This window comes from Hesperophylax consimilis, chromosome 9, assembly GCF_061612785.1.
Source record: "Hesperophylax consimilis isolate HC1 chromosome 9, BYU_Hcon_1.0, whole genome shotgun sequence".
Classification (NCBI taxonomy): domain Eukaryota; kingdom Metazoa; phylum Arthropoda; class Insecta; order Trichoptera; family Limnephilidae; genus Hesperophylax; species Hesperophylax consimilis.
In genome coordinates this window covers 35,155,062-35,180,842 of record NC_142844.1, presented here as the reverse complement: position 1 = coordinate 35,180,842, position 25,781 = coordinate 35,155,062, and the positions used below count along the sequence as shown (strand labels likewise).

The following is a 25,781-nucleotide window of genomic DNA, read 5'->3' as shown; positions in this document are numbered from 1 at the left end:
TCTCGATTTTTGATAATAACTTAATTTCAATCGTTTTAATATTTTTAATTAAATAGGGAACGTCTTAAAATGAACATTTGTGGTTATAGTGCACATTATTAGACTCATTGGAACCCAAAATTATTTTTAATATTTTCACAACCTCTGTTTCATACTTGTATCTGGGCAAAGATATCGTAAACATATTTCACTAAAACATTTCATACAATCAAATCGGTTTTAACAATTTTAGAAAAATCAATTGAATTAAAAGAATTACTACCAACTAACAAAACTTCTTTCTATATTTGTGAACACTTCACTATAAAGTGAGATGGGAGATTCTGGCATTTGATCAACGAACTGAAAAAATCTTTTCGAAATACGCCAGAGTTATGTTTATAAATGTGAATCATGTAAGAAAATGTTTGAATGAAGCAAAACAGGACAAAATGACGGTTCAGTATTATAGATCTTATCACTAGAAGCGTAGTTACAGATCGCGCAATTAGAGTTGACCCAAACAGGGCAAACTTTGAATAATTGTGTGTATTCGCGTATAAATAATAAACTTTTAGAAGACGAACAGCAAATTTAAAACATACTCTATGCAAGCATGCAATGTTGCGATACCCATAAAAGCAGAAGAAAATAGGAACTGTTGAAAAAAAAATTATATAACATGTACCTACTCTGCATTGGGTGACAACACCAGTTCAGGACAAGCAAAAAATTTTATCTTTAAAAAGTAAATTTAAAATGAGTGATTAACAAAGATTTATTTTTTTGATTAAAATGTGGTGCAATAATGTGTTCCATCAACTCGGCGATAAGAATTAAGATAACATATATATTAGATAAATTATTAACAATATTATCTATAATCGTCGTAAGATTGACACCACCCAAGGCCAAGCGTGATATAATATCATTTGTTACTATATATATAAGCAAATATCATAAGTGGTCAAGCAATAAGTTTCAAATCGAACGTCTCAAGTAACAAACGGATTGTAGAAATACTTAAATTTCTTTTGAAATTTGTTGTTAAAATAACCTTCCAAGATGAAAGGATTCTTGGCTATTGCCTTAGTGCTGTCTGTCCTCTCAGGGTACTCCTGTGATTTAGAAGATGAAGACTGGTGGAAGCATATGCAGCTGTACCAGATTTACCCCAGGTCCTTCAAAGACAGCGACGGTGATGGCATCGGGGATATTAATGGTAAGAAATTTTTATACGTTTTTCATAATGTAAAAGTGAATTGATATTCTTGCAAAACACGTGCAGGCGACAGAATTGTTATTATTTTTTTTATTTTTTACATCCACGGTAGTTAATTTACCAACATAATTTTTATGATCTGTTATGGATTAGACGAGCAAGATAAGAATAATTTTTATTTTATTTATTTATTGGTGGTTTACTTCTGGGTTATAAAATAGATTATTAAATATCTTTAAATGCAACTAAAGATTTTGTCGAGAGATTTTTGCTCTATTTCAAATGAATCGTGTTTTATTAAATATTTTCACAGCGGTCGCTTACGTCTGTTCATTCCAATCGTTTTAAATATTAGCGCGCTCTCTCTAACATTCGGATTTACATAAGTCCATTTCAAACAATCGTCATTCGCCGCGCAGACGGCATGCATGCCTATTGGACCTGTGCTAGTATTTTCAGCATCTAAAATTACGTGATTTATTTTAAATAATATTTAATATCAAATATTTTAATAACTTATTTTATGTGTATATAGCTTTTATCGGTTAAATAATATTGTTTTTAAAAAATGGTAAGTAAATAACAAACATAAATTAAATCTCATAAATAAAGTCACACATGCTGCGATTAGGAAGTTAGATTCTTGCTACTGAGCGCGGATAAGCCCATTTTGCATAGTCCCGTATATTTATTATTGAATCAATATTAATTAATTTATTTATTTAACACCCAGAGGGCTTTACTTGTAGGTGGTACAATTTTAATGACAGTTTTAAAATAATAATAAAAAAATTAAAAATTATATATGCAAGAAAAAAAATTTAAAATAACAAGAACATAAATTAAAAAATACAGCGATTTGACTGGTTTACAAAAATATAACTTCCATTTAGGAATAGTGTTGAAATAAGTCTTTTACGAAATCCAAAAAATTCGCAATGTTAATATTAAATATATCGACATCACCTAAGTATTGGTTTCCCATAGTGTGAAACCGTTGTATTGGGAAGTTCGCAATGTAATTGCGCTTATGTGTGTTGCAGTGGAATAGTGTATTTTGTCGTGTTGTTATTGTAGGCATTCGTAAGTATTCGTATTTATAATATTAATATATTTTAAACAATATATTATTTTCTTATATTATGTTGCCATACGTTTTTTATTCCAAATAAATACTACTTGTTTTTTTTAATTGTAAAACGAAAGTTTTACTTGCAAAATTTTGGTGTCCGATTCTCAGTACCATGAAAGGGAATAATAATAATAATATTGTTTTATATAGCGTAGATGTGACATTTAACTTTAAGTGCCATTTACTATAGCAAACTTAAAAACGGTAATTTTGTATTAGTGGTTTTGTATACTCAACCATTTTTTTGACGAAAATTTGTCAACATACGTTTGGTTGAGATAATTGAAGTGTTTTGCGTGTAAAATTTTATTTGACCAGGAATCTAATATTTCCTGGTTGGGATTTATAAAAATGTTGGCATTCTCATCGTATAAATTTAAAGGTGTAATATTTCTATCTGCCTTGCAAATTATTTTGTGCATTTCTGAGCTATGAGCTTTCCTATGGAAAAAAGTTCTTAGCATTTCTACCTGATTATGTTTTAAAGAAGTTATTTTGACTATACCTCTACCTCCTAAATTTCTAGGTAAATAGACTCGATCTATAGCTGAATTGGGATGATGGCAATTCAACTTTGTTGGCGTAGTTCTAATTAATCTTTCTAAGTTATCTAAATCTGTATTAGACCATTTAATTATGCCAAATGAGTACGTTAATAGAGGTATTGCCCAGGTATTTATTGCTTTTACTAAATTTTTAGCAGATAGATTGCAATTTAAAAGTTTCCTGATCCCAGTTAGAAATTTAATCCTAATATCATTTTTAATACTAGTATGGTCTAATCTATTTGATTGTGGGTATCCTAAATATTTATAAACCTCATCCCTTTTCATACTAGTAATTTGGAAATTTCTAAATATACTCTCGTCCCCATCTATAATTTTGCCCTTCTCTATATGGATCGTTCTACATTTATCCAAACCAAAAGTCATTTTGATATCATCTGAAAAGTTTTTAACTACCTCAATCATTTTCTCTAAATTTTGTTCAGAATTCGAAAATAATTTTATGTCATCCATAAATAATAAATGCGAAATTGTACTACTCTCCCTTGTATTACCCTAAACTTTTATTCCAAACTTGCTTTTAATTAACATTTTAATTAAGATAGAGGATTCAATGCTAAGCAAAACCAAAGAGGACCCAATGAGTCTCCCTGAAAAATTCCTCTTTTAATTGAAATGCCCGGTATTACTATTTTCTTACCTTTTAAATTGATAAGTAAATTGGTATTCCAAAAGGACATAATATTTTCCAAAAAGCTAATAAAAATGTGGTTAGTTTTATATATATTTAATACTTTGATCAGCCACGAGTGCGAGACACTATCGAAAGCCTTTTGGTAGTCTATATAGCAAGTATGTAAATTATGTTTTCGAGTTTGAATCTGTTTTAGAATTACAGAATCATTAAATAATTATTCTTTACATCCCATATGTTTTCTGCGACAACCTTTTTGTTGTTCAGATAAAATATTTTTTTCATCTAAATGAGTATATATTAAATCTGTCAAGCAAGAGGTTAAAATTGTTGTAATGTAATGGATCAGTACTGAGAGGGATTATTAATATTTTCGCTTTTGGGCAACATATAAGTTATGCCCTTAGTTAGAAAATTTGGAAAATTTTGTGGTTGACTGACAAATTTTGAAAGATTTTTTGCCAAAAGAGGATGTAAAGTAGTCGGACGTTTGTACCAAAAATTATGTATCCAATCGCAATCCGTGTCTTGACAAATGATAAGTATTTTTAATAATTTTGGTTAACAATTCAACCGATATATTAGAAAAACCCATTTGTTCAATGCCTGAAAAATTGAGTTCTTCATTTTCTATCCAGGGACTTGACTCGTTATGTTTTATATCTTTACTCCAAATTTTAGTCCGAAAATCGCGCATATCTGATTCAGATGGCAACGGAATATTATTATTCGAAATAATATTTTGTTTATCGTTAAGTTTGGAATAAAATATATTTTTTATTTTTCTGGAATAATCTGTGAATATTTTTTTTACTATACGTATAATTATATCTTTTTAATCTCCTAGCTTTTACGCCTAATTTTTATTTTAATAAATCCAAGAAGTCATTGATTATATTTTCATTATTATGACTATCTATGTTATAACCAAATTTTCTCCCATTTCATCTACATGTCTCAAAATTTTCCTACTTCTATTCCCATTTTTATATTCTATTACTCTAGCTATGTTACTTCTTAAAATACTACATCATATGATCTATCATCAAAGGATGATAATTTGATTCCTAACTTATTACAAACAGTAACAGCACTAGCAAATACTATTGTATAAAGATCTAAAAAACTAATTTCGTCAAATATGATTTTTGGTAAAATTATGTTATGTAATAATTTTACTAATAATACTATTATTTGAGCATTAATTCCTTCACTAAACACAAGAGCCTTTTCTATTTAAAGCAAAGAAAAACTCTCATTATTTTTGCTGTATCATATTGTAACATATTATCTTTTGTATATTTATTAAAAAAATACATAAAACGTTGAATGAATATTTTTATTTTATTTAATATTTTAAATAAGAAAACAATCATTTTCGTGAAAACCTTTTTGAAATAATTTATTCAGTCTTCCGGAGTAAACATTTGAATTCCTGAAAAGTTGGCATTTTCAATTGAATTAAAACCTTACTTTAATACAATTACAAATAAAATCCAAAAACGAGAATTTATGCAAGTTCCGAGCAGCCCAGCTTAGGTAATATAAAGAAGTGAAGCTTAAAAAATAGGGAAGTGAATATATTTCCACCCCATCCCACCGCAAGTACCGGGAACAACTGGAGAAAAGCTTACAGAAAATGATTGTATTTTACGGCATTTTGCACCGAGTAAGTTTCTTCAACGAGCCGAGAACGCGGAAAGAGTTGTGGCGATAATAACGGAGAATAATAGTTACAGCTACCCGCAATTGCCGCCGCGATATAATGGTAATCAGTTGTTGCAATTCAATGTTACCAGCTTAGCACAATGGTCGCACAGTGGGCTCACCAACAAGGGTGACGGAACAAAAGTGCAGGGGAACTTTGGAGTTACTTTCAGGGGCCAGTCGTCAATTGGTAGTTGAAAGTTTTTACAATTTATACTTTCAGTTTAACTCGTTCGCTGGATAAATTTTAACAAACTCTGCTGATTAATGGTTTATTATTTTAATTTTTAATCTGTTGCGCTTTTCATTTTCTCCACATGCTAAAAATATGTACAGTGATATTATTATATAAAATGTCATTCATGCGTAAACAGAATTAATTCACATTAGTCATTTTAAAAACACGTTAATTTAAGCATTTATAACTAAAAATAAAATTCCTATTATGTGGATATAAAGGCATTAAGCCCACGCATTCCCAATTTCTACCGATTGGTAATAACTTAGTTTTAAGTTGCAAAAAAATGTTATTTTTGAAGATAATATATGAAATTCCCTGGATAGAAAAAAAATTGCAAAATAATCTTCGAAAATTATTTGAAACACTTTTTTTTCTTTTATTTAATACGTTATATGAGTGAAAAAACACAGTGTATCTTTAAATGCAAATTAAGGATCTGTCAAGATATTTTTGCTCTATTTCAAACCAGTATTTATTGGAGTTTTATTAAATATTTTCACCATTTTCGCTTAATGGCTACCGTTTTTTTATATTTGTGCACTCCTTTTATCATTCGTTTTCATATATCTTCCCATCAAACGATCTTTGGACGCTTACCACGGAGCCTTCAGTCCGTTGTCCCTACCGCTATGAAAATTAAAACTTAAACATACACAATTCACACCAAAACCATATTAAAAATGCATAGGACATAAATTATTATGTTTCTAAACGTTGAGTAACGATACAATCAGGTAAAATTTGATATTCTGTTTCTCCACTCGAGCGATCGGTGTTATATATACCATTATGGTGATTTGTTTTTGGGATATTATGCCGTGTTGCTTGTCCTTCTTTAGACAACGTTTCGGATAGAATTTCAGTGTCCATCATCAGGGCAGATGTGTTATCTGCCATGTAATCTGATTACACGTCTGCCCTGATAATGGACACTGCAATGCTGTCCAAAACGTTGGCTAAAGAAGGAGGTAGCGCAACACGCCTTTTTCCCCAAAACTAATCACTATAATACTTTTGGCCGTGAAAATCTCAAATCATACCATACGTTTAGTATATCCTCAAAATATAAATATGGAAACATATGAAACTGCTTACTGCGGTTTAAAGCCAATTAATCCACCTGTATTTGACTTTCTTTTCCATATTTTAAGGATCTATAGATTTTGCACATTATAGCAAACATTTGCTTAAGACGTTTTTGCAAACTTGGTTTAATACGCCAAAATAGATGGGCTATCATCTGGGCAATATTTACACAGCAACAAACAACAGTTTTGAACAAAAAAAAATAATTATTGGTTTGGCAGGATGAAAACAATATTGTTTTTCGCTGAACTGCTCTTTTCTCTTTGCACACCCTTTTCTTATCTCATCTCCTGGTGTAATTTTTTCCCGATTAATCATGATTTACAAAAATAAATGTTTACTACAAAAATAATATAATCTAAATCTGGTCGACAAATAATTAACTGAAGTACATTTTTAACAGATTAGATAATACTCCTGTAATACTAACACGAACCACCGTCTGACCTTCATTTGAAAAAAAAAGTTTTATTGACATTTATCGTTGGAAATAAATTCAACGGTGTAAAATTAATAAGATTAGAGTAAACACCAATTAATATTTACGACTAATAATGATTGTAAATATTTTGAACACGATGAAGTAATTATGCATATTAACAACCTACTAATTATAGGTACTTAATAAATACAAATCATAAATGATCTTATCTTACAACAACAACTTGATAGCATAACGATTTGTAATATTCGTGTATATTGTAAGATCATCCTTACAATTCTTTTATAGTGAAGTTTTTATTATAAGTAAGTACGAATACCTACCCGGCTTCGCACGGGTTTTGAAAAATGGTGGAATTGATCGATTTCACATTCTTTCGACCAGTAGATTTAAGCACATTTTTTTTTTAAATTTCCATTAATCAAAAAAGCGGGTCAAACAACACGATCATAAATGATATTATAAATTCGACTACACGTAACGAGTCTAGACTGCCACGGTGCACGATCTCATTAGAGGGACTAAGAAAAATCAACCGTATTCGAGCTTAAACCCAACTTAAAAACTCTGTTATTTGTGTTGTTGATCATGTAGCTCCAATTACTCTCGTTTTAAATGTTTATACATTTATTATAAAGAATACAGACATCACAGAGTCTTTACTAGTTGACAGTTGGTAGGTGAGGGGGGCTGAAATATCTACAGTTTCTTTTTTACGTTCAAAAGCATTTAAAGTATTGTCATAAAGTTGCTGACTAAACATTGTTCACTTTGATATAGAAACTTTATATATGAACAGCTTAGTGTAAATTATTTGCAACAAATTTGTCGAAACTTTCAATTTCAATTTCAAAGCGAATAACTCTCTCCAATAATGTATTTGCAATATCCTCAAGAGAAATAATATCGACGACTTGGGGAATACATATTGATCTTGACAAACCATTATTAAATTAAACCATTATCTTCTATCTATATAAATAAAAATGTAAATGCTCATTTGTTCAAAATCTTAAATCTCCTAAAGTTCTTCACCGATTGCTTTGAAATTTTGACACTAGGTTGCATTTTATCATATATTGTTCCCTACTTTCAGTTTCTTAGTTGAAAACCTTTACCCCTCGACTACGGAGGTCGTCTAGTTTAAGTTTAGACTTAAATAATTCAATACTTTGTTTGTGTGCCTGAATACCCTATTTATCAATAAAATGATGTACCTTTGCTTTCCCTATCTTCTCCAGTACGATTTTTACAATATCTTACCATGCTTGTCGGCATTTTGAAGTTACCGCCGGAGACCTACGCTGACGGAGCGCTTATAATCGTCTGAAGCCAGTGATATCTCACAGCGGACAATTAGCTGATGTTCGTGGCCAATAATTGTAACGCCAATGATAGCTATTTCAGTATACACCTCAAAAGTGTACAGATTTGCCATATTTTTTTATCTAACGCACTCTACACCATTTTAGTAGGCAATACCTTCTTTTTTTCTCCAATCAAAGACAAAATATTTATTTTATTATAAAAAATCTAAAATAAATCTAACATTTTTATGCAGGAATCCGCTCCAAGCTTCAGCACTTAGCCGATATCGGAATCAACGCTACGTGGCTATCACCTGTCTACCCTTCGCCTATGGTAGATTTTGGATACGACATCGCTGACTACTACAATATTGCTGAAGAATACGGAACTATCGCTGATTTGGAAGCTCTGATCGCTGAGGCGAAGGAAAAGAGTAAGTAATTGTGCTCAATTTTCAAAAACTTTGGGTGTATACTTTTACAAGTTTAGATTTCAAGAGTCGGTATAATGAACGGGAGGAGATTCCACGAGTCGATGCATAAATTTAAATAAAGCAGCAAGTGTTGCCAAGATAGAAATCCGTGATAAGATGAAATGGAAAGACGATTAGTTACTTGGTTTTATCAGGATGTTTTCCCTTTCTCCAGACATTCGCATCCTCCTCGACTTCGTGCCAAACCACACTTCTGACAAAAACGAATGGTTCATCAAATCTGTAAACCGTGAGCCCGGATTCGAGGATTTCTACGTGTGGCACGATGGACGTGATGGAGGAGTCAGCCCCCCAAGCAACTGGGTCGGTACTTTTCTGATATTTTAATCTTAATCCCCACTGTTATCTTTCAAATGCATTTTCTTAAGCCAGTTCTTGACCGTGTGTAAGTATCAACATCCACATATCATCCATTTCAGTTCTTGACCTTGTATAATTACCAATAGGTAATCTACAAGTAATGTTGTGAGTTCTTCATCATCCGTATTTTATTCCTTTTCTTTTAATTATATCATGGTATTTTTAGATAGTTTAGATTTTTAGAAAATCCAACTCTTGTTTTTATTTCAGATATCAGTTTTCCGTGGACCAGCATGGACCTTCCACCCAATCAGGAAGCAGTGGTATCTCCATCAGTTTGCCAAGGAACAGCCAGACCTCAACTACAGGGATCCCCTTGTCGTTGAAGAAATGAAGGTTTTTTATACTTTTATACAATCTGATTTTTTATTTTTTTCTGAAATTCTTTTTTATTAACAAATAATGAGTAAAACCTCAAAATGTAATATTTAATTATTGAGACAATATTAGCGATTCCTAAACGAAAATTTGAAACAGAAAAATCAGAAAAAGATACGGTCACATCTATGACTCGAACTCTGGACCCTTGCCTTGCCGGGGCACCGCTCTACCAGCTGAGCTAACGGGACCCTATCGTTTAACAGTATTATACTTCGAATAAGAACTACCAACATTGTCTTCATTTTTTCTCACCGCACATTTTTATTGGCAGCTATCTTTATAGATAGATATGATAGCAAGATTCAACCCAAACTAAATGCAATCTAGACAGTGCCTTAATTTAATAAAATCTATATCTTACTTTAATTTTAATGTGCGACATCTTTTGAATTTATTTAAATGATACAACTTAAAGACGTTTCAATTTTTGTTCAGGGTAACAACATAGTTACCCGATTGGCAGTGTTGGAAATAGGACAGGATTTTTTAGAATGTCTATTTTTTTTAAATGTTACCTACTTGGTGGAACTATATCGTATTAATAAATAATAGTAAAATAAATTGTTCGGTAATGTAAATACACATAAATATTTCCACAACACCTGGAAATACAATAGTAAGCAACAATGTAAACCATTGTAAGGAGACTACAATAAAATATAATGTTGCAAAAATATTATTGTATACCTAAGTGAATAATAAAGAATACTTGTTGGTATTATAGTATAATACTTTAATTATAAGGAAAGTATTAGTCAATGTGAGTTTTTTTATGAAACCCGGATTTTAGACGAATTCCAGCAGTAAGTTTCATGTGCGTGTCATTTTACAAAAGAACGAGCTCTCGTAGCATCACTAGTTATTGCACACAGGTTTAGTGTTCTTCTGAGTGCACTTAAAAAATGAATGAACTTTATCAATCCATTAATAGGTTTGGTCACGGTTACAATTAAGCTCTGTAATAATATTGTGTTTCTCTAGAACGTACTGAAGTTCTGGCTCGCTAAGGGGGTACGAGGGTTCCGTGTTGATGCCATCCCCCACTTGGTTGAGGTCGATGTTGATGCCAGCGGTAACTACCCAGATGAACCCCTCTCCGGAAACTCAGATGACCCAGGTAAATTATATATCTATATTCATTTTAAAGGCAAAAATTCAGAAATGTTCATGTACGATTGCTGTACGCAATTTTTTTGGAACAACGTATCTTTTCCAATTACACAAATAAAACGAATAATCCAATATACGTTTTTTCGATCTTAAAGCGGTTTGATCTTAAATCATTTTAGTATATTTATTTGATTAAACGTTCAGCTGGGTTTAAATATATATTATAAGAATAGAATATTCTTACGATTGATCCATATTATTACGTTATTTAAATGGTATTCAATTGCACCAAACGTTCATATGGTGATAGGTGACAGCAGTAAGGCCAATGAGCTGATATAATATTATGTTAGTTATTAAACGAACGGATATTTATACAATTGTAAGTCCTTACTTGTTAGATTTTTTATTAATATATTCTCTTATTAAAGGTAAAGTCATAAGGAGAAATCCATAATTGGTTTTATTTACTTTCCAGCTGGTGTGAAATAAATAAATTATTCCTTTTTTTTATTTTTTTTTATTTTTTTTTTTTTTTTTTTTTTTTTTATATATAAAATAATATTATTATTGGGTTTATAAAAACAGTTTATATTTAAACAAGTTCTGCTGTGTAATTATTATTACGCGTGACAGCTGTTTCGCCCTCTAAAGGCATTATCAAACTGTGGGTAGCCCACTTACAGACGATACATTTATATTATTTCTATGTAGGTATTTTAATTTAAATTACTCATTTCTGAATTGTTAAATTGTTAAACTCAATAAATTCTATCAACAAAACGACGGATTACCAATGGAATCGCCCCTCAGTCCACTTCTTGCAGAAATATTCATGGATTACATTGAAAAACAAATTTTAAATTCAATCTTTAGCAAACACATCATTTACTATGTTCGTTATGTTGACGACATTTTGGTCTGTTGGAAAGGCACCAACAGACAATTAGATCTTTTTGTCACATTTGCTAACTTCATCAACCGTAAAATCTGCTTTACGGTTGAAAGAGAGTGTAATAATAAAATTAATTTTTTAGACCTAACAATCGGTAGAGAAAATAATAAACATACGTTCGAAATTTTCCGTAAGCCTACGTTTACAGATACAACCATTAATTATAAATCTTTACATCCATGGTCACATAAATTATCTGCCTACCACTCAATGGTATATAGGCTTACTAACATCCCACTCGACAAGAAAGCATACGAGAAGGAAAAAAATACAATCCTAACTATTGCTAAAAATAATGGCTTCAAGGGTAGAGACATCGAAAAAATAATTAATAATAATAAACACAAAAATAACCTTAAATTAATTTACCCAGCGACTAATAATAAGACGAATAATAAATTCGGGTGTTTAGAATTCATCGGACAGACATCTAATAAAATTGCCAAAGTCCTCAAAAAATGTGGCTTAGATATTGCCTTCCGCACAAATAACAACTTAGGATCATCTCTTAAAAACTCAAAAAGTAAGGTACTCAAATTACAAAATAGTGGCATTTATAAACTCCAGTGTGACGAATGCAACGCTGTTTATGTTGGACAAACGGGTCGGTCCTTTAACACTAGGTTCAAAGAACATATAAGATCTTTTAAAAATAATAATAAAATGCAATCTCAATTTGCCAAACATCTCCTAGATGAAAATCACTCACTTAATGATAATAATAAACCAACTCCGTTACACGTACAAAATAAAGGCCGTAAACTGAATCTTTTAGAGCAGTTAGAAATTAACAAAAATTCTAATAATCCGAAAGCTATTCTAATTAATGAACAAACCAATATAATTCGTTCACCCCTACTAGATATCTTCAAACCTAGTGCAAATACAAGTGCACATTGAAGTACTTAATTATACTATTAAAATAACCCTATGAGTCATCGTTTGGGAATAACTAACATTAAGACATTCAGTCAAATTTAAACATTACACTAATTGGGGAAACTTTACTAGGGTAATAACCATCAATAATTTCTAACATTTTAACACAGAAATCAATTAAGAAATCAGTAATTTAAATTAAAATACCTACATAGAAATAATATAAATGTATCGTCTGTAAGTGGGCTACCCACAGTTTGATAATGCCTTTAGAGGGAGAAACAGCTGTCACGCGTAATAATAACTACACAGCAGAACTTGTTTAAATATAAACTGTTTTTATAAACCCAATAATAATATTATTGTATATATAAAAAAATAAAATGGAGTTCTACAAATTAAACTTAATAACAATAAATATATTATTCCTGAACGTAAAAAAATGTTTATAGAAATCTAATATTTAATTCAATTAATAATGACGAAATGTATTAGCACCAATCATCAAAGATCTTAGTAAACTTATCTTTGATAGTCACTGCGGAACAATTTTCTGTTTCCTTTTTGGTTTCTTCTTGTCGGTTCTACTTAACCTTCCTTTTTCTATTTCTGTACTGTTTTGTATGTGAACCGGGTTTCGTTACAACCGTAACTTTTTCAGGGTAGTATAATAACTCAACTAAAATCTGTAGATGTGTTACTGAAGCGTTAACAGTATGTTACAAAATACGAACTGAGGCCCAGGGGAGGAAGGTGGAGGAACGGACGTGAATGTTCTTTGTCAATAGAGAACAACTTTAGTATCGGACTTTTATTGAACTTTATTTTTTTATGACAGAGAGCTATGATTACTTGGAACACATCTACACCAGGGAGAGGGATCTGACCTACCAGATTGTTTACGATTGGAGGGCCACCTTTGACCAATTTGCAGAAGACACCGAATCAGAGACTATGTATGCCAAAGATATTTTTTTCACATTATTTTCCTAAAGTTTCCCAATTATATAAAAAAAAATTAATACTTGTACGAGGGGTCGAAGAAAAGAACAGTAACTTCGGGAAGTGATCTACATGATACGAATAATTTTTTTCTACAATTCCATTGTATTTGTTCCCAACAAAGTCATACCTTCTAAGGTAACATTACCTAATAAATATGTCAAAAATAATGAGTGGCAACGTACTATATTTATATTTATCTGGTCTGAAACAATTTAAATGGAAGATAAACAATAATAAACAGCGAGAATTTAGAAGTTTACAAGTGCAAAATAAATATAAAATATTGTTCCACCCATTTAGGTTGGATTTTGAATATATCTCTCTTCAATGAGTACATTATAACTACATTTTGTTCTTTTGTGCAGTGTATTGCTGATGGAAGCCATGAGTTCCGTGGACCTCGTGATGAAGTACTACGGCAACGGAACCAGCGAGGGAGCACACTTCCCTTTCAACTTCAACCTCGCCTTCCTTGACAAGAGCGCCAACGCCCGCGTCCTCGAAGACAATATCGTGGGCTGGTTCAACAACTTGCCGGAGGGACGTGTCACTAACTGGGTGGTTAGTTCAACAAAACCATTTTTCTTTGATTATGAAGGATTCTAAAAGAGGGTAGTCAGAAATCTGCAAGTTGAATGTTTGAGTTCTGATGTTTTGTTTTGGAGTTCACGTGATCAGTTTGAGAGTTCTGATCAGCTTGGGAGTTCTGATCAGTTTTTAAGTTCTGATCAGTTTGGGAGTTCTAATCATTTTGGGAATTCTGATTAGTTTGGTAAGTCTGCACTAAATTTGGGGACCCTTTTCGGGATAGTCAAAAAACATACAGAAAAACAACAAAAACACAAAATAATATTTCAATGCAATGAATTCCAGGAGGACCCTTAAGACCCCGGGCCCCTGGGTGTGGTGCCCTCACACGGTTAAAAACAGGAATACGAATATTTAACGAATGATTTGATAGGTGTCCTAAAAAACTTAGTAAAGTAAATTACCAATGTTTTGTCACGATGTCTGAACACGTGCTCATAAAAGTCCTCACATATTTGCATTTCATCCTAATATATTATTAAGATCAACGCGGGTGGATGAACACGTGTTCAGATAGTATTACGAATTTAACACTTTATCTGGAAGCGGATAAAGCGGATATATTATATTACAGTCCCGTTTCAAACAGGATGACTAATTTTCTGAAGAGAAATCAGTATTACTCATCTTTCTCGGTACGCGTACCCTTAGGGTGAAGACGGTACTGACGGCAATAAAACATGAAATTGGCAGAGGAAAGATTGACTCCAATAGGTAGAATTGATAGCATTGAGGTTAGCGTGAACGTGATGGTTGGGAGTTAGCTATAGATAATAGGTACTATAAAACGAATGGATGGAGAAAAGAGCGTCAAAGAATATAAATTGACGAGTAAGTGGATAAAATATGATATCAGGGACAAATTCATGCCAGGATCACGTAAGTCAAATACTTCAGCTGAGGCATATGAAAAGGCAATTCAAACTTGATAATTTTAAGATATACAATGATGTATGATTGCAGATTAATTGAGACATTATGCACATACTTTTCTTATGTTTTAGGTTGGTAATCACGATCAGCCTAGGACGGCTACTCGTTTCGGACCAGCGAGATCTGACGGAATCCTAATGATTGCTATGCTCCTTCCAGGAGTCGCCGTTACCTACAATGTAAGTGATGAATCTTTCTACCAAATAATCTTTGTTTAATCTTTACTTACAAAAAGCAATATGGAAATCAATTCGCATTTCAACCAATTTCCATCTCCAATAGTGGATGATGGTCTCACCATAGGCCTTGTTAGAGATAAGTACACCATTATGAATTAAACGTTTTTTTAATGGTTGTGGCTATCTATTTCTAATAACAAGATCTAATTTCAACCTGTATTTAACTCCACGATAGACTTTTATAATAATAATAATAATTTCACTATTCCGGAATGTGGGAAGGTTGATGCAATACCACACGTACCAAAGAGAGTGTAAATATATAATATTAGAGAGTAACAATAAACGAAAGAAAAATAATACACTAAGAATATGAATAAAAGTTAATGTAAACGAGGAAAAGTATTTGATTTTGCTTTTCTTCAATTTATTAATTCTTTGAGCTATTGATTAAAAGGATTGAAGACTATTGGGGCAATATATTTCTCCGATTTGCTTCAATACTCTAACTTGAACTCTGACAGGATTCAATGATGAGCACATTTGTGGAGTTATTGATCCTTTCCCTCATTCCTGCAACCATTGTTTGTATTAATGCTGCAAACCCGGCGAACTTAGAAAAGGCACTCCAAACAGCATGCGGTATGCATTATTATATTGCACTCGAAGCCTTTTCATGTTTCTATTTGTTTAATTGGCCCAGAAGTAGCATGTGTACAGGTCAAGCCGTTCAATAATAAAAATTTCTAGCAGTATCTAGTATCTAGCCGTCGTTGATTTCTACATGAAGAAGCGATGTAGACTGTGATTTCCTACAAAATAAATAATTCTTTCGAAAAAGTAGAACGAAGCGAGCTAATATTTTTATCATATATTTTTTGTCAGGGTGAAGAGATTGCCATGGAAAACTTTTACCTGAGCTGGGAGGACACGGTGGATCCACAAGGCTGCAATGCCGGCATCGACCTGTTTAACAGTACATCGCGAGACCCAGAGAGAACCCCCTTCCAATGGGATGGCTCCAAGAACTCTGGTAACATTCTGAAAGCATGCTAAAATACGTGTATCGGACATGAAAAAAAAAAAATTTAGAACTGTTACATATATCAAGAAGGTTTTAAATAATGGCACTCTAAAGGAAACTTAGTATAAAAATAAAACAATATTATAATTATACACGTTTGTGGGTTACGACAATCCATGAATCTTGAATCTAACTTAATTTTTTTGTTGTATTAATTGTTTTTTTTGGCACAAAGATGTAAATAATGAGCACATGAAATATGGGACAACTTTGCAAAAACAAATGTCTACCTGCACAAATTGTTTCACAAACTCAACATTAGCAAATAATGTAGGTAAAATTTTCATAACATTGGTCCTTCTGTGATATTATGTGCTCTATTGGGCTTCTTGTTTTGTTTTCCGTGCACTTCATTTAAATATATAATACTGAATTAGTTGTAAGATATATATGATACATTGTTATTTGATAGAGATAAAAAGGTTGATAGAGATATTGAAGGGTAAATACGGGAAACTCCATTAATGTGGGACTTTAATGAGAGGTATGGGACTGGCAGAGGAAGGATGAAAGTAGGCTGTTACTTACCCTAATGTGTAGCAGAGAGGCATGGAACTGGCATAGGAAGGATTTAAGTAGGCTGAATGCTGTCAAAGTGAGATCCCTGAGACGTGCCTTTGTGTAGTAAAACCATGTATGGTTGTATGAAAAATGCGAAGAATCACAAATAATGCGAGGCGTAAGCGTAATTAGTAAGATTAAGAAAGGAACGCTTAGATAATTTGGGCATGTAGAGCGATTGAACGAAGAAAGGAAAATATATGACGCTAATGTGTATAGTAGAAGATCGCAGACACCCGAGAAAGACACGGCACGATCAAGTGAACCAAATACTTAAGTCAGGCCATGTTAAGAGTCACAATAACAGAAGAGTATGTATGAGACGATGTATGAATGTCAATGGGGTAAGGAGTGTGTGCAAGATCAAGTTGTTTGGCGGTCTGTCCTCTCTGCCTTCCCCTGTGGAGAAACGGCATGATGGTAGTTAGTTAATCCATCTGCGAATAATATTTTTTATGCCCCGTAACGAGTTTTCAAATAACAATTTAAATATCTTTTCAGGTTTTTCAACATCTGATAAGACTTGGCTTCCAGTCGCCAGCAACTTCTTGGAATTGAATCTGGCCAAACAAACCAGCGACGAAAGGAGTGCCTACAAAGTAAATATTTCAATCAGTTAAATCTTTTAGGAATGATGAAATAATTTCGTAGTGGGGAAACCTTCAAATATATAATTTAATTACTTTTTCTAGTTCTACAAGGATCTCTCAATTCTTAGGCAAGAAGAAGTTATGCACCATGGTGACCTGACTGTGAAGGCTCTCAGTGACGATATTCTCGCTTTCACCAGGTACAATTTATTATTTAACAAAATATTATTACTTATTGATTGACTGTGAAGGCTCTCAGTGACGATATTTTCGCTTTCACCAGGTACAATTTATTATTTAAACAAAATATTAATACTTATTGATTGACTGTGAAAGCTCTTAGTGACGATATTCTCGCTTTCGCCAGGTACAATTTATTATTTCATCAAAATATTAATACTTATTGATTGACTGTGAAGGCTGTTGGTGACAATATTCTCGCTTTTACCGGGTAGAATTCATTATTTAACAAATTATGAATACTTGTTGATTAATATGCATATTAAAAAAAAATCCCGAAAACCATATAAAAACCATTTATAAAATCAAAAATTAATACTTCAATCCAAAATTCACGTACTATACTCAATTATTGCTGAATCATTGTGATATCAGTCAGATCAGAGCGTATCAGCTAAATACTGCATGCTCATCAAATAATAATAATACCACCTAAAAAACTTACTGATATGAAATATTGTTAATTAATTCAAATTCTGGTAAAATTATTCGTTTTTTTGTTAAAAATGGAACTAGAGGCCTAAAACGAATGATATGAAAAATTTCATAACAAACTATCAGTGAAGCACGATTATGTTAGGAGGAAGCCGGAACACGTATTCTTCAAAATAGTTATATTTTTGCATCTCGGCCATTATATAGAAGAATGACTAACGTTTTATTAGGAAATGGTCATGCAGTCATTCATTAATCAAGCCACATTCGTTTTTTCAGTGTTTATATAAAGTGTTTTTTCGGGCACTCTGAATTTAGTCAAAGGAATACATTTTTCGGCTATGTGAAAAAAAACATATTTTTTGAAACATTTTTTTAATAAAAATCCGCAAAATTGTGGTTGGTGAACGCTATTATTGTAAGATTTAAAAAAACTAGGTCATTCCTCGCTAAGCCATCCGACATTATTTGAAACACCTCTGTACCTTTTCCACTGATTTTTATTTAAACGCACCAAATAATTTACTTCCAGAGATAACATAAAAATCCAATTTTTCAGATTTTAATCTGCAATGGTTTATACGGTACGGTTCTCAGAATTCCTAAACGAAAAACTAAATTTTCAACTGACACGCAAACACATATAAAAATTATACTAATGTTGGAAAAATAAAGATTAAAAAAAAAATAGGTATATAATTTGTATAATTATAACTATAATGCGTGAGGTGTAACATCATTATACATTTTAATGGCAGCGTTATTTCAGGATTGGCTTTTGATATAACATCTTTTTGTGATTGTTACTTATCGGTGGTTATTTCGAGATAACCGAGAATGAAATTACTTTATCCTCAAATATTTCATAACTAAGCATATATTTGCAATATTTTACATAAAATTTTGAAAAATAAATTAAAAATTTAATTTTCAAAACTTCTTCAATGGTCGTAAAATAATTATTTATTTTAATTATATGATATAATTATATTAAATACATTTAATTTTCAGTATCCTGACAAAGAAGCCATTGACTTTGTACAAGTAGATTATTATTGATTAAAAGCGGTGTATACAAAGTATTTCATTTTCATATAAACTTAATTTTTAGTTCATTATATGAATTTATTAAAAACTTTTTGTTGTTTCCTATAAAGTTTTCGTTTTGTGGCTTACGGCGATGCCATACGTAGTAATTCAAAATCATGTGTTTTTGGTTTGAAAATTTGGTCGCCTAGAAATGTTTTAGATGCTTTAATTGAATACTGCGAGTAGAATACATCTTGGCCTTTGAAATAATCAGCCTTTGAATCAAGTATTTTTTAGATAAGTCTTTTTATAAGCTGAGAAAAAATAATGTAAAGGCTTATGAAAACTGCTGTAAAGTTCAAAATCTCCTACTTACGAACCCATTTTCGGTTATGATTTTATTGTATAATGTGGCAAATTAAGTTACTTATTTTTTCCTGAACATCCACAAAAGAAAATAAAAGTCACTTTTTGGCCCCTTTTTTTCTTGCATAAATCAAAACAGGCGGATGGTGTTAAGCGGGAATTTAAACCTTATCGCATCTACGTAAGAGTTGTTATTGATAGCGGCTCAATTTAAAATATTACCTTAAAAGTTTTACCAAACCACAGTCAAAATTTAAGAAAGTGATGCTTAGATATTTTGGATATTGAGTTAGATCGGTTAGGGATAAATGGAGAAATGATAGCCATAGCAGTAATGATTTTTGGCAGCCTCTTGAAGTACCATTATTTGTGTTTCAGGGTCATGGAAGGCGAAGATACAGTCGTGGTGGTGGTCAACAACGGTGGTAGCGCTGCTTCAGGAGTCAATCTTCAGAACAGCTTCCAAGGAGTTAATGACAACCTATCAGTAATCGTTTCGAGCGTCAGCTCAGCAAGAAGGCCAGGGTAAGAAAATAACAATTTTTCTATACATTTCAACAGCTCTAGCTGCTCGAGGCTAGTTGAACTATGACCACTGATTTGGAGTATGTTGTGAGGCTGTAGAAACTAGGAAAGGAAAAAAAAAAAATTGAACCTTAGAAAGACGTTCGTTATTCAAATACAGACATAAACAATAAAGGTAAAGCAATTTTAAACAACGTTTCATTTCTATTTCTAAATTGTGGTTTTCTACTGGGACAATACTGACAGTATTTCCACCCTAGAATTAGTATCTACTATATAAATCCGAGTAAATGAGGTGAGAAACTTAAACACCGACTGTAAGGTGGGTATCAAATACCCATATACTCGTATGTTTCTTTTATATAATAACGATCTGTAATAAAGTTTTGTAGCATTTTCCTGGATCTTCTGTTCGCATAAACGTAATAAGAACACAATTTTGTATGGAATATATATTTATTATTTGTCTCAAATCTGTCAAGTAAACAAATTATTTTAATGAGTTGCAACTAGTAACTTTCGTGACATATTACCACGAAATCACTTAATATTGTTCAAAGAATGAAAATAAAAACAATATTACGTCTTCTTTTGTAAAATAAACCGACGCAACACGGTATTATGTATGACGGGTTCGCGAGCGTGTATTTCGAATCGCAGTTTCCGTAAAACTGACCACTGTACTGTATAAATTCCGTTTTATCTAGCTACTGCGATGCCGGAGCTCCAAGCGCCACAATATTATTAATCTAAAATATTTGATTTTAAAATGTTCGGGTATGAGATACCCGACCTCATTCTCGTCGGGTTAAAAATGAAAGCAAATACGTTCAATGGTAATGTGTGTATTTAACCCTATCTCGCGTACAAGTGGTAATATATGTTCAAATAGCGTTTTTCAGCACCTCCAATCTCTTTATTTCATTTCGTTATCAAGAAAAGCGCCCTCTCTTGTTTTCTCACTACACTCTTACTTAAATTTATTTTCTGTTCAATGCGTAAAATATGTTTCGATTAATTGATTTTAACTAAAAAATCTTAGTTGCCCCGTTTGTAAGTTTAATAATTAATCCAAGTAGCTAATTTTTCATGCAATTAATTAATTTTTTTTATATAATTTATTATTATTAGTTACTTATTTCTTATTGTGGATGCTACTAAATACGGAAATTTAATTTAATTTAACAGAATCGTTTCATAGCTAAAAATTACGGTCTTTCATGGCCAATTAGATATTTTTATTAACTGAATGTTTCGAAATGAAATCATTATTTTTAATGGTTTCTTTTTGCTATCATTATGATGCTTTCCGCTTGGTTTGTTTCATCTCTACATTATAAAACAGAAAAAAATGCACTTGAAAAATACACAATATTATTTTTCTTTCAGATATATTTTTTTATTATTTATGCAAATTACTTTACATTTAAATAACAAAAAAATCAAGGAAAAAAATCCTGATTAGGATAAAAGTTTTGTCGGTAAGATGTGATTCGTCACTTATTTTCTTTCAATATATAAAAGAAATATTTAATTTGATTTGTTTTTTTCCAGACAAACGCTTCAATCCAGCAACTTTGTTCTGCAGCCATACGAAGCCTTGGCACTTCACTGAAGAAGATTTTCTAATGCTCAAGTCAAAGAAAAACCATTTTCTTAATACCTAGCTAGGTATAGAGATATATATGTAGAGTGTTCACATTTACATCAAATATATTATAATGTGGAAAAACGTATTTTATTTAATTTCATTTATATACCACCATTTACATTTTAATACGAAATTATATTGAGTGTTCGAAAAAAATCTACACTTTAGTAAAAAGAGTTTTACGTCTGCTTTTATCAAAAGATGTGTTTATTTTAATAGGACTGAGAATTGAACGTCCCTCAACAGGAACTAGCTCTAAACTGCTGTGAACTTTTGTTAGTTCTTTTAAAATATATATTTTTTGGTTTAAAGCCCCGTAAAAAATGGTTTGAAGGGGAGATTTGTAAATACTTACGTTAGAGGGAGCGCTCTAATATTAAATACTTACGTTAGAGGGAGCGCTCTAATATTAAAAAACAATAATAATTCGGCGAAAATATTTAGTAAAACACGACTCGTTTAAAATAGAGCAAAAATCTGTTGAAAAATTCTTTAGTTGCATTAAAAGATACACTGTGAATTTTCTCATGCCTATGACATATTTAATAACAGAAAAATACGTGTTTTTATTAATTTTTGTAGCTAAATTTGCGTTTTTTTTCTATCGAGGGAATTTCATATAATTAATATTTCGGCATAACAAATGTGAATATACTATCTTCAAAAATAACATATACATATTTCTTTTGAAACTTAAGAATTTAAAGAGTTAACGAGAAACTTGTTATAAATCGGTAGAAATTGGGTACGGGGGCTTAACTGAAGATTGAACCTTCCTCTCCAGGGACTGTCTAAAACAGTGGTTCTTAACCTGGGTTCGATCGAATCCCAAGGGTTCGGTGAGTCAGTCTCGGGGGTTCGGTGGATACGATTCGTGGTGATTCGTGGTGATTCGTGGTGACACGCCCCGCTTGTCCATCATTGGCTGCAGGTGATCACGCAGCGCCACGCACTTAAATGAGCTTGCAAACTCTCTCGATGGATACTTCCCTACAAGAGAGTCATATCCAGCATGGGTTTAACAGCAACTCTTCAGAACAACATCGCTCTCAAAATTTTGGTGTCAACAAATGGAAACATACCCTGTTATTGCTAAGAAAGCTCTGGAGATTTTTATACCGTATGTTACAACATATCTTTGCGAGCAATCCTTTTCGAAGATGCTGGATATAAAAACGAAGAAGAGGAATAGACTTTGTTGTGAAAATGACATGAGAGTGGCACTTGCCAAGGTAAAGCCGCGAATTTCTGAATTGGTTTCTGAAAGACAACAGCCGAAGTCACACTGATTTAAAATAAATAATAATTAATATGTTGCATATTTTGATTTAACCTTTAAAATTTAATGTTTTGATCTTTGTTTTTATTTTTTTTCATTTTGTACACCTATATATAAATGTATACCATGTTTTGAATTAGTAAAAATCTAATTTTATTTTTCAAATTAGAAGGGGTTCGGTGAATGCGCATATGTAACTGGCGGGGTTCGGTACCTCCAAAAAGGTCAAGAACCACTGGTCTAAAATGAGTAAACCGCGCTGTCACTGAAGCGAAATCCCAATTGTATGGTACCGAGATTTATTTTGTATGCTAACAACTGTATTTTTTACTAATATATTAGTAACAATAGTTATTCCAGGATTTGAGGAAGTAAGTGTAATCTCATAAGAAGAAGTAAGTGTTATACACATTGAAAATGATAAAAGTAATATTTTTAACACATACAAGTAAATCTAAAAATATTATCCAATTTCAGAGAAATACGTATGTGCGTGAGTGTCACCAAATTTTAATAGAATGATCGATTCGGTTGGATGTCAGGAAGTGGGTTTATTTTCAGTTCCAAGATTTCTTTCCATGCATACAAAAAAACAAAATCGAAATTCAAATTTATGTATTTAAAAAAAGCGGGAAAACTTATGCAAGTGAAAATTGGAGTATTGCATTTCATTATTATAAGAAAAATAGAAAAATATGAGTCAAGTATAAATCATAAAATATATGTGGGAATTTTTTTTGTTGTATTGCTATTAAATTTTAATATCCAACGCGTTCATTTTTTACAAAATAAAAAAAATATTTTATTATTAGCAAATATCTTGTTGGATTGAACTTGTTGTCATTCTACACAGATAACATTAATATTAATAATTTTGCGTTGCTATTAATTATTATTTTTTTAAAGAACATATTTTATGTACGTCCTCGCCATACCGTTTCAGGTCTTCAGATTTTCAGAAAAACATAGAGTACGCATTATTACGGAGGCAATCGAATTTCTAAAAAAATCCCATAAATATCAATATAGACGACGGGGCTAAGCTCAATAGTTCTTCGTATCCGATAATTGATGCCTACGCCAAAACTAAACGCAAAAATCCATCTGAAATATAATACGTTACCAGCTCTTGGAGTCAGAGGATTGGAGTTGGCGACACGGTATATAATCTACGGTGACTGGATAAATCATCAAAATGATAATTCATCACATCTTTAAAAAGTTATATAAAGTCATGTAAAGTAATGAAACAAAAACTTTATTAACTGGGTTAAGTAGGTTAGGTTAGATTAGGTTAGGTTAGGTTTAATTTTTTTTATCGTTTCTAATGGCTTTTTAAAAGTGTGTTAAATTGTCACTGTGTTGAGTTATCATGGAACCATAATCTACATACATAAGCACAATTTTTACACGTCTGAACCTGATCTCCTGATGGACCACGACCAGACCTGGTATGATTCAGATTCGGACACGGACGAATAAGTAACGAGCTGTAGATATTTCCTAATCTCCCAAATATATTACTTTTATATTTCTACTTATATAATATTTTTTTATGTTTATTCTCTCTCTTCAAGAGGATCATATATCGATATTACTGAACATGTTACGATGTTGACAGACGGCCGTTTCTTCCTGAATATGGTTTTGTGCGATTTCCTTTATCTCCACAAGCAAATGCGGAGGAATTCCCTATAATAAAGCGTAACACAAACAGACATGTATGCAGTATATAGCCGCAGTTGATTGCTGGTGATGCTGAAGCTGAAGAATATGATGCTCGGAAACATGCAATTTTAGTAGGGTTTATAGGTATCAATTTTTTCCCAGAAAATACAAGGCCTCTAAGTCTATAATAGCCAGGTAACATTTAAAACACCCATTTAAGGTAAACATTGTGAAGTTCAATGACGTCGTTCAATTTGTATACAGAAAATTAACTTTAAATTCAGTAAACTTAATTTTTTTTTTTTTTTTTAAAAAGAAAGACAAACATTCCCGGGTTACGAATAACCTGACAATATTTGAAAATCTCCTACTACCACCACAGTAAGCTGAAAATGTTGCTTGTGTTGTGATGGAGGACTTAGCCAGCCGAGGAATTGAACACACTACGCCCGAAATGATTTAAATGATTTAACCACTTCATGGAAAATAAGAATATAGAAAAAAAAACATCAGCACCTGATGATGGACACTGTAATGCTGTCCAAAACGTTGGCTAAAGAAGGAGGAAGTGCAATACGGTATAATACGCCAAAAATAAATCACTATTACTACAAAAGTATTAATCATCTACAATCAGTTCAAAATGCATTACTTAAATTATTAGCTCATTAAAGTTTATACGAACAAAGGCATAATATTCCATACTTTTATCAGAATCTCAACATTTTCTCAGTAAGAGCAATTCTATGTTATAAAATTATATTTCAACATAGACCTACATACATAGATAGACTGGACCACACTTATAATACTCGTTTTACGTTATATGAAGGACTAATCGGACATAAGCATTTACACGAATATGGGTAAAGAACACTGGAATAATTGACATAATTGCTTAAATATGCCAAAATTTAAAAAAATCTCAAATTAAATTTTATTTCGAAGTGTTGATTCGCTGAAAGAAATAGTTCGTATTAGACTATTATCTCTTTCTATATAATGGTATATCTTTTTAGGCTCTACCTTTAATGCATGAATATATAGTTTTTATTGTTGTTAAATAATATTTAAATTATTATAAGCAATAATTAGCCGCCTGTAATATCATTACAAATTCAAAATTTCTCCCGAGAAATAATAAATGCCGCAA

General features: G+C 31.8%; 1 protein-coding gene across 1 annotated transcript; it reads left to right on the top strand.

Annotated features, from left to right (window-relative positions):
- Positions 1 to 896: 896 nt before the first annotated feature.
- Positions 897 to 21,766, top strand: LOC149421268 (maltase A1-like). The gene is made up of 13 exons (XM_089635919.1): positions 897 to 1,201; positions 8,571 to 8,750; positions 8,965 to 9,113; positions 9,381 to 9,506; positions 10,533 to 10,668; positions 13,334 to 13,451; positions 13,866 to 14,061; positions 15,093 to 15,200; positions 16,086 to 16,233; positions 17,347 to 17,444; positions 17,538 to 17,635; positions 19,884 to 20,030; positions 21,585 to 21,766. The coding sequence occupies exons 1-13, from the start codon at positions 1,045 to 1,047 to the stop codon at positions 21,643 to 21,645; spliced, it is 1,722 nt and encodes a 573-aa protein (XP_089492045.1). The 5' UTR covers positions 897 to 1,044; the 3' UTR covers positions 21,646 to 21,766.
- Positions 21,767 to 25,781: the final 4,015 nt, after the last annotated feature.